The following is a 10,656-nucleotide window of genomic DNA, read 5'->3' as shown; positions in this document are numbered from 1 at the left end:
AAATTATCCGACCCGAAACCGAACCGATGTCCGAACGCCCAGGGCTACTAAATCCTACCAAATCCTCTAAAATTCTTAATTCAATACAACCCCTTAGTTCGTGGAGTAATGAAACGACTACGTTTTAGGCTCTGTTTTGTTTTGTTTTTTTTTACAATGCGTTTTTACTTTTTAGGGTAGGTTAAAAAAAGGTTTGATTCGTTTCTTTGTCCCACATCGACAACGTGAGGGATAAGTTTTGTTGTTTATATATTGCTAGTGATCATTGATGGTCACCTGGATGATGACAGTAAGCCGTTCGACTTGAGTGTGATTGACGGCTGTGTCTCCTTCGGGATTCTCTGCGCTGTAGACGACGCCACCCGGTTAGGTCTTCTACTCCATATGGTCGGACGGTTGTCAGATGACAGCCGGTGTGTGTGATTGACAGCTGTGTCTCCTTCGGGATTCTTTGCGCTGTAAACGATTCGCCACCGGTTAGGTCTTCCTTTGCAGGATTGGTCGCACGGTTGTCTGACAGGTTATCTTTTTTTGCCTCTTTTTTTGTCCCTTAAACAAAAGATATTACCTTGCAGGTGCCAATTTAGCTAAAGCACGTTCCACTTCCTCACTAACCTCTTCAACACCAATACCATACCAAGATCTTAATTAATAATGGAAACTGATTCATACCTAAACCGCTAAACGCATAACTAAGGTTTTAACAGAGCAAGAAAGAAAAAATAAACAAAAACTTACAACTCGGCGGAGGATAGGCTCCAAAGACGAGCAAAGCTTCTGCAAACTTTCTACTTTCAGAGCCTCAACAATTACACTGCATCATAAGAATAACAAAAGGAGCAGCAAAAGAAGTCTTTTAGAAAATTGCAGAATCAATCAGGTTACAAAACATGAGAGAAAGACCTAGCAAGATTGTTAAGACCTCTCAGAACATTCATGCGTCTGATTCTCATTAAAGGCATCAGTTTGGTATAGCAATGGTTTTGTAAGGAAGATTTGCTTACTTGAATGGAGAGAGTTATGAGACTCAAGTTTGTAAGCTTACACTATGAAGACCTACTTTGACAAGGGCCAAAACTGTCAAATGAATGTGATGAGCTAATTCATTCAGTGAAGCTAGTTTGGTTGGCACCACGAGTGGTTGGTAAAAGAGCTTTCGGGGTACAATTTACGAGTCTCTTTGTGCAGAGAAGTCTCTAGTAGATCTTCTTGAGGTTTCTTGTTATCCAGAGAAGGTACAAGAGATCAATGCTTATGTTCATTCTAATGTTGTATTTTCTGGCTAAGACATATAAGTTAAACTTATGCATTGTGTCTCTGAGATTTCCTCACATATTGGACTAGTACTGACTAGTTATATAACCCACACCTATTCAAGTATACAAATTTCTTGAATTTGAGTTAATTAGTTTAGTTTTAACATAAATCTAACGTATAAAACTCAGAATGATTTCACAATGTTGTTGTATGATATCAAGATTTCTTGCCTTGAGCCAGGTTCACTCGAATCTCCCGACCCTCCAGCTCAAATCCGTCAAGCGATTCAAGGGCAGCATCCATTTCTGCTTTGGAAGAGTAGCATACAAAGCCATAACCCCATGATCTTCCTGTTTCTCCATCATAGACAACTCTAGTACCAACCACATCTCCACACTCTCTAAACACTCCAGCTAATGACCAAATCCAAAAGGGTTTTAGGGTTTAAGCAAAATGAGATTCAGAGAAGAAACCTCTGTTTCAGTCCCTTCATTACTCATTTAGTCAATAGTCATTACTAGTTCTCTAAGAAAGGAAACGACGACGTGCTGTGCAATTAGTTCATGGAATAATGAAACGACAACGTTTAAAGCTCTGTTTTTTTTTTTTTTTTTTTTTTGACAATACGTTTTTAGGCTCTGTTTATAAAAAAAGGGTTTTATTCGTTTCTTTGTCCCACATCGACAACGTGAGGGATAAGTTTTGTTGTTTATACTAGAGATCATTAATGATCCCCTGGATGATGACATATAGCTGTGTGACTTGAGTCTGGTTGACGGCTGGGTCTCCTTTGGGATTCTCGGTGCTGTTTGACTTGAGTTAGGTCTTCCTCTCCGGGGTGACTTAGAGTCTGACCGACGACGGCTGTGTCTCCTTCGGGATTCTCTGCGCTGTTGACGTTTCGCCACCCGGTTAGGTCTTCCTCTCTGGGCCTTGTCTCACGGTTCTCTGACAAGTTAACTTTTTTGTGTTGTGTTGTCGATTGTTTTACTTTTGTCTAATTCTAGGGTTGTCTCAGAACAAAGCCATAACCCCATACACAACTCTAGCCCCAACCACATCTCCGCAACTCTCTAAACGCTCCGGCTAATGAGAAATTTAGGTTTGAATATCTAAGCTGCAAGGTTAATTTGTTTGAAAATATGAAGCATTACAGTCTTTCCATTATATTGTGGATAATGAACATGGATGTTGACTTGCAGGTTTCATGAGTTGTAAGTTTTTAATGAGTTGCAGTCTTGTCTTATCAATGATTGACACTTTAATTTGAGTAGTTGCAGGTTTTCAGTTTGAGGCTTTGAGTCCATATATCAACGTTCCTGTTTGGTTTCTGCAATGTTTCAGTAACAAGCAAAACAATTTTGTGTGGTGTAATTAAAAAAAAGAAATTCTTATGTTGCTTCTCCAATTTGAGTTTCATTTATTATATAACTAAAGACACCATTTTTTTCTCCGGCGTAACACGGAAATAACAGGTGTTTCTAAGTAACTATAGCTGACCTGGAATCTTTCTTCTCTGATATTCCGTTTAACTTCTTCAGTTTGGATCATTGGGAGTATATTAATTGTTGACGGCTTGATGCAATTTAATATAGACAAAATATTGAATTTGATTGTTTCACTATGATGATGGTCTATGTTTGAGTATGAATGTATTTGCAGAATTTTATTAACCATAATCCGAAAATATTCATATTTTTAAATTATAAATTTGTAACTATAGTTCATCTTCTTATTTTTAAATGAGAATTTGTTAGGAATACCCTTTTTGGATATCCCTTTTCAAAACTATCTTTTTAAAAAACATTTTTATTTTTACTCTCTTTTACACAATTACAATATGTTAAATTAATTTTTAGAATTTTTTTTTAGGTTTGGGTTCTCTATCTTACTTTTAACCTTTAGGATATAGGTTTGAGTGATAAGGGTATTTTTGAAAATGAAGAAAGGGTATTTTAAAAAAATGACATAGGAAAAAGGATATTTTTGAAAATATCTAATTTTCTTTGATAAATTCAAAAATATTTAATTTGTTTATACATAAAAAAAAATGAGAATTTGTTAAAAATACACTTTTTGGTATACCCCTTTTCAAAAATACCCTTTTTTTTGAACATTTTTATTTTTGTCATCTTTTACACAATTACGGAATTATCCTATGTTAAATTAATTTTTAGAGTTTGTTCTTTTAGGTTTGGGTTCCCAATTTACATTATTGGTACAGTTTTTAAGGGATAGGGTTTAGTATTTGGGGTTTAGGGTTTATAATTTTGTCATTTTATATATTAAAAAGGGGTATTTTTGAAAATGGACACCATCAAAGGGTATTTTTGAAAAGTGACATAGAAAAAGGGGTATTTTTGAAAATCCCCCTTATCAATTGAAGATTTCATCTCTGTAGAGAGAGAAGTGAATCAATAGAAAGGTATGTCTGATTTTATATTTTTATTTTTGTTGTTGTGAAATCACTCAAAATAACACTTGTATAAGAGTGATTTTTCAGTCATATTTTTTCAACCAGAAAAGTATTAATAGTCTCCTAAAATCACTTCTAACTAAATTTTAGTTATTGCATTTTCAAAAATAAATTTGAACTTCTTTGGTTTAGAAATTTTCGATTATTTAATTTAGTGTCTAGTTAGTTTATCATTTGTTTGGAGCTGCACCACAAAACAATCATTTTTTTCTTTTTATGTTTTAGATAGTTTACAAATTAAAATGTGCTTATTTTTTTGGTTGAACTTTATTGTATACAATTTTTTTTTTGTTTGATAGAGTAATACAATAAAACCTAAACCTATATATTAATACTTTTTAAATTAATACTCGCTATAAATTAATAAATTTTACAGGTCCCAAACTAGACTGGTGTAAAAAATAACACAATTTAGTAAAAATAATAAGATAATATTTTTTTTTTGGAAATCCTATTTAAAAATATGATCCCATCAGCATTATAAATAAATAATGATATTAATATATATATATATATAAATTTCGTGAAATATGAGTCTGTTGTTGTTTGCCTATTCTTGAATTTGCTTTCATGTTGGAACTCATCTCCAGTTTTTCTCATTGCATCAAAAAAATTTGATATTATTTTCTCAAATCGCATCCAAAAATTATGGAAATTTTTAGACATGATAATTGCTTCCTTACGTGTAATTGGTTCTAGAGGTACCTCAATATTTTCTTTGACTTCATCATCACAATGAAGGATAGTAACAACAATTTCTTCTAAACTCTGAACTTATGAAATTTATCATTTTACCTAAATAATTAATCTAGTAAACTACTAACATCCATCCTATTACGGTAGCTAATATTATAAATTAAGAAAATTATATAAAAATGTGAGTTATAACAAAAATATCTATTTTTAAAAGAAAATTTGTAAAACTACGAAAATGAAGATATCTCTTTACAAAGATTATAATAATTATTAATTTATCGATAAACTAAAAAATTAATAAAATTCATGGTCTCGACCTTATTAATTTATGTATAGAGTTATATGGTAGGTTACTGCATTTTTTATAATTAAAATTCTGTTAGTGACGACTCACACATGCTTCATATCGATTGATGAAAAACGAACTAGTAACATTTCCATGATGTATGACGAGATTTCTCCCGTGGCTACAAATCGTTAGAAAGAACAACCAACCGCATCGAGCTTCGATTCTTCGTTTAGGATTTTTCATATCATCAAGAGCTACTAATTTCACATCTTATGCTCTCGATTGCATTCTTCAGATTGTCAAATTTGTTTCGAAAAGCTTTAAAAGCAGGGGAGAAACAGCGAATAAGTGAAGACGTAATAACCAGCTTTGTCTTTAGCTCCTTGTTGATATGTAAAGTTGCAGATGAAATGGCGCTAGTCACGTATTTTAGCTCAATCAAATGGTTTCAGTATCTTCACTTCCAAGCCTCTGAAGAAAAACTACAAGAAGCGTCCGTTTTTTCCTTTTGTTCTAAAGAAATCACACAGAATATCCCAAAATCTTATGAAAGTTTAAATGTAAATCTCACAAAATCAACGATCATTTCTCTTTAGAAAGAAAAAAAAAATACACAAATCACTCCAAATCTAAATCCTACCAAATCATCTAAAATTCTTAATTCAATACACATGGAGTAATGAAACAACTACGTTTTAAGCTCTGTTTTGTTTATTTTTTGACAATGCGTTTTTTACTTTTTAGGCTCTGTTTAGAGAGAGGTTTGATTCGTTTCTTTGTCCCACATCGACAACGTGTGGGATAAGTTTTGTTGTTTATATATCGCTGGAGATCATTGATGGTCACCTGGATGATGACATATAGCTGTGCGACTTGAGTGTGATTGACGGCTGAGTCTCCTTCGGGATTCTCGGTGCCGTAGACGATACGCCACCCGGTTAGGTCTTCCTCTCCGGGGTGAGTTGAGTCGGACTGACGACGGATGAGTCTCCTTCGGGATTCTCTGCGCTGTTGACGAATCACCAACCGGTTAGGTCTTCCTTTGCAGGGTTGGTCGCACGGTTGTCTGACAGGTTAACTTTTTTTTTTTGCCTCAATGTGTCCCTTAAACTTATTGGATTAGAGTGTTGTCGATTCTTTTACTTTTGTCTAATTCTAGGGTTGTTAAGACCACTCAGAATATTCATGCGTCTGATTCTCATCAAAGGCATCAGTTTGGTATAGCAATGGTTTTGTAAGGACGATTTGCTTACTTGAATGGAGAGAGTTATGAGACTCAAGTTTGTTGTAAGCTTACACTATGAAGACCTAACTTAACAAGGGCCGAAACTGTCAAATGAATCATGAATGTAATGAGCTAATTCATTCAGTGAAGCTAGCTTAGTTGGCACCACTAGTGGTTGGTATTTGGTAAAGGAGCTTGCGGGGTACAATTTACGAATCTCTTTGTCCAGAGAAGTCTCTAGGAGATCGTCTTGAGGTTTCTTGTTATCCAGAGATCAATGCTTTGATTCATTCTAATGTTGTATATTCTAGCTAAGACACGTAAGTTAATAATTTGCTTTGTGTCTCTGAGACTTCCTCACAGATTAGATTAGTACTGACTAGTTATAATTTATAACCAACACCTTACAAGCATAAAAATTTATTGAATTTGAGTTAATTAGTTCAGTTTAAACATAACTCTAATGTATAATAAAACTCAGAATGATTTCACAATGTTGTTGTATGATATCAAAATTTCTTGCCTTGAGCCAGGTTCACTCTAATCTCCCGACCCTCCAGCTCAAATCCGTCAAGCGATTCAAGTGCAGCATCCATTTCTGCTTTGGAAGAGTAGCATACAAAGCCATAACCCCGTGATCTTCCTGTTTCTCCATCATACACAACTCTAGCACCAACCACATCTCCACACTCTCTAAAAGCTCCAGCTAATGACTCAGAAGTTACAGTCCACGACAAGTTACCAACAAACAGCTTATGCTCTGTCTCAGGATAAAGAGGTTCTTTGTTAGGCTTTGGTTTGTCTGCAAAGTTCACCTTCAAAGCCCGACCCAAGATACTCCTGAGAAAGACAACACAACAAACATCAACCAAAATGTGTTTTTTGCCCTTTTGTGATGTGTTTTGTAAAAGCTTGCAAGAAACTTACAGTTCCATCGAGGTTATCGATGATGATGTTACAATCTTCGACATTGCTCATCGTTACAAAGGCGAATCCACGGCTCTGTCCTGTGTCTCTGTTGTAAAGAACCTCAACAAGCTCAGGGTTCGCGAAATCTTGAATGATTTGAGCCAGAGTTGCACTGTCAACATTGTAAGGCAAGTTTCCAAAGTAGAGCTTTGTGTTAACGGCTGCAGGAGGATCAAGATCACCAGCTGCCTGATCCTTCTCCTCCTCCTTCACTTCCTCTTCTAATTTGGCGGTGATGGTCTCTGGCAGGACTCTGAATCGCCGGGAGTTAGAGATGTATAGAGGTTTTGGAGGTGAAAAGTTGAATCTGAGGAGTGTTTGGTTAGATGAGTAGTTGCAGCCATGGAGGAGATAGGGTTGATGATGGAGTTTGAAGCAAGGAAGTGGTACCGTTGATGCTGCCATTTTCCCTCTGGACAGAGAGAAACAGAGATTGGCCTAAGACAGAGTCTGTCCACAAAAAAATTTTGGATAAGGCCAAAATAGTGATTGGCCTATCATATCATATAACATCCTTACAATTGATTGGTTCTGTAATCTACCACTTGGTACTTGATTGGTTTAGTCTATATTATCCGGTCTTTTGGTTTTGGTTTTGGTTTTGTAATTTTTGGGAAAAACAAATGAAAGTAGTAAAAAGAATTATTAATTAATCAGATATTTTCATATCAGTTGGCATAATAATAAAAAAAAAATCAGATATTTTTCTTTTCTGTGTTCACCAAAAGGCCCAAAACCAGATATTCTCTTATAGTCTAGAGAATCGGTTTATAATCTAAAATTGTTCGGTTTATGAAATATCGGTTCAAGATTTAGTTTGGTTTGGGTTTGATGCAAAATGCTCATCCTTTTTGGCTGCTAAATAAAAAAAAATATGAAAGTTATGAAAAACCTATTTAATACAGTTTGCTTTCAATTTTCAAAGGAATTTACAAATTTTGAAAAGTCTAATTTTAGCTGTATAAGAAAATAACTCGATAAATCCCAAATAAGTTTGGTTATTTTTTTCTTAAATACCTTTACTCATAAATGCTTGAAAGGATGTGTACCTACCAATGATCAATCCAACTCAATGCAATTCTTACAACCCATTTATACCTCACATACATCTAAATCAAATGTTTTTTGGACTCATTTAACTAATGTTTTTTTCTTCTAAGAATTTGTGTAAACCATTAATGCCTAAGACATAATAAATTGTAAACACCAAAAACAAAACATATGTTTTCACAATCTTTTTTTCTTTTCAGATTGATTTCTTCATATGGAGAGCTTTTATATATACATTGACGACAGGACAAAAAAAGGGACTAAGTTCTTAATCTCTGCAGAGTTCTTTTTACATCTTAATCTATAAAATTTTCATCTCCTATGTAATAATAACCAGAATGGAACATAAGAGAAGAGTTTATTTCGATAAAATTTTATATCTCTTTCTTTCTTCAGATTCCATCTTCTGATTTGATTGATCTCACACAGAGACTACGTTTCTTGTCCCTCACGTAAAGAACCAAACATCAACTCGTAGCTTCAGAGATGCTCTGCAATGATGGCCTCCATGTTTTTGATTTCGACGATGCTGAACTCGTTAACACTGAACGCTGCTTCTCATCTTTCGTTTCCTGTTATTAAAACAAAGAAAAAGAACACAAACCCATTAATTATTTTAATTGATGCTTAAAGTAAAGCTTGATATTAACCAAAACCCATATCTAATTACTTTTAAATTCGATAAAATCTTTGATTATATTCGAGTTAAAAAATGACGTACCAGATTCTGATTCTTGTTATCGGATTCTTCATCAATCTTCTTCTCTGGTGATGGCTTCTTCTTCTCTCTAGTCGTCGTTTCACTCTGATGCTTCTTTGTCTTTGCGTACTTCTTGGCTCTCAAAACCTTCATAACCTCTGGAAACATATCAAAACAAATCAGAAACCCATTACAAGAATCACAAAATAAACCAAAAGTTTTAAGAAATACAAAAAAAACAACAAAACACAAACCTTGTGAAGTGATGAGACGATAAGCATGACCAAGTACAAGATTCTCCGTTGGTCGGAGAAGTTTCACGCGCGTGAACCTCACAACCCTTCTCTCAGCACTCTTATCCTCTGTCTTCGTCGTTGCCGTCGTGGTGGCCGGTATACTTGTCTCCGGCAAAGGGATGATAAGAGAAACGTAGTGACCAGGATACATACGCATGACTTCACTAACGGATATAGGACCGTAATATCTATCGATCTTGCCGTCAGGATGTTGTAGAACCAACGCTGCCGCATCAACCGCTTGACAATTCCCCATCTCTTCTTCCACACACAAAAACAAAAGCAAAAACTCTGTTCTTCCAAAAAAAATTGGTATGATTAAGAGATTACACAAAAAAAAAAACAGAGAGTAGAATGAGAGAGTTTTGTGAAGGAAAGAGGAAGAGAGAAAGAAAAGAGTCTTTTTCGGGACAGCGTGAAGGGGTTAGGTCCACCACACAGGCCTTGCTTATAAAAAACATGTGAAACCCCCAAAAAATAAAATAAAAGTATATATGATTTGTGATTATTTAATTTTGTTACTTTTTCTGTTTATTATTTTAATTGGACTGTCATTTTGGGGGTTTAATTAATGATAAGAATAATAATGTTATTAAATATTTGTAACCATATTGTTGCAGATTTGACTGTGGTTGCCTGGGACATCTCTGACGTTTTATTTTTGGAGTTTAAAATTTAATGGAATAGAGTAATAGGATGGTCGGAAATTAAATAGTTGATATGAACGGGTGGGTGCCGGCACCGGAGATCAGGGACCGATGATTTTGACATTGTTTTTGTTCTTACTCTTTAAAAATTATTTAAGTTGTTGTATTTGATAAATTTATTACTTGTTTTAGATAATGTGCAAATTTGCACAGTGCAATATTTAGAATGCTGCAATAAAAATTAATTATAGAATGTTATAGCGTTTGACTTTTATTTAGGACTTGATTATACTTGTATCAAGAATAACTTACCCTTTCCGAAGTTTCTTTCAGTTCGTTTTTGTGGGTGTAATCTAACAAAAAAATCAGGAAAATCAGACATATAAATTGAACTTTTTTAAAAAAATAATGCAAACTGTCTTTTTTTAGTTTATTATTAAAAAATTTGTAACGTTTGAAGCATCGGAAAAAATAAGTTTTAAACGACAATTGTCCAAATGATTTGAATAGCTGCCGTTTCGAACTAATGTTTTTCTCGTTTCGATGTTTAATATAGGTAACGTTCAACTTTTTATGATAGTCGGTGATTTTCCGTAAACTAAATTACTTTTGATATTTTTTATATGTAACGTTTATTTTGTCCAACAATCTACATTGGGTATAAAATATCTAACATTTCTAAATTATAAATCAAGAATATTATAGCTTCAAACGACAATTGTTCAAATGATTTGAAAATCAGTTGTTTCGAACTAGTAGTTTTAACGTTTTGACTTTTTCAAACAGTAAATCCCTCTTTTTTTTTTTTTTTTTTTTTTTTTTTTTTTTTTTTCAAACAAACTTCCATTAAAACTTAAGTCCTATTTGAGCATAATTCATATAAAGAGAAACATAAAATGTTACAAAGCTTTACAAGATTACAAAGCATAGAAAGATATTGGTTTCATGAGTTTTCCAAGAAAATGCAAGTCTTTGGGAGGCTAGTAAAGCTTGAAAGATATGTTGGGACTATGGTGGAAGCGCATTTGAAGACTTGCTCCGCGACTTCCTC

General features: G+C 34.1%; 1 protein-coding gene and 1 pseudogene across 2 annotated transcripts; both read right to left on the bottom strand.

Annotated features, from left to right (window-relative positions):
• Window positions 1–6,347: 6,347 nt before the first annotated feature.
• On the bottom strand, window positions 6,348–7,497 carry LOC104700747 (28 kDa ribonucleoprotein, chloroplastic-like; annotated as a pseudogene). Its single transcript, XR_015562266.1, has 2 exons — window positions 6,871–7,497; window positions 6,348–6,783 (listed from the first exon to the last, which is right to left on the bottom strand). The product of XR_015562266.1 is annotated as a 28 kDa ribonucleoprotein, chloroplastic-like (transcript).
• A 637-nt stretch (window positions 7,498–8,134) lies between these two features.
• Window positions 8,135–9,643, bottom strand: LOC104700745 (uncharacterized). The gene is made up of 3 exons (XM_010416309.2): window positions 8,917–9,643; window positions 8,684–8,820; window positions 8,135–8,534 (listed from the first exon to the last, which is right to left on the bottom strand). The coding sequence occupies exons 1-3, from the start codon at window positions 9,212–9,214 to the stop codon at window positions 8,430–8,432; spliced, it is 540 nt and encodes a 179-aa protein (XP_010414611.1). The 5' UTR covers window positions 9,215–9,643; the 3' UTR covers window positions 8,135–8,429.
• Window positions 9,644–10,656: the final 1,013 nt, after the last annotated feature.

Source organism: Camelina sativa, chromosome 7, assembly GCF_030686135.1.
Source record: "Camelina sativa cultivar CO46 ecotype springtype chromosome 7, ASM3068613v1".
NCBI classification, from domain to species: Eukaryota; Viridiplantae; Streptophyta; class Magnoliopsida; order Brassicales; family Brassicaceae; genus Camelina; species Camelina sativa.
Note: the sequence above shows the minus strand (reverse complement) of the source record. Positions and strands in the feature narration are given on the sequence as shown.

Excerpts from the sequence above, each read along its gene's own strand:
- LOC104700745 (XM_010416309.2), bottom strand. The coding sequence starts at position 9,214 with ATGGGGAATTGTCAAGCGGTTGATGCGGCAGCGTTGGTTCTACAACAT. Across the intron at positions 8,821-8,916 it reads TCGTCTCATCACTTCACAAG|AGGTTATGAAGGTTTTGAGA; the intron begins GTTTGTGTTTTG and ends ATATGTTTCCAG. Across the intron at positions 8,535-8,683 it reads ATAACAAGAATCAGAATCTG|GAAACGAAAGATGAGAAGCA; the intron begins GTACGTCATTTT and ends TTTTAATAACAG.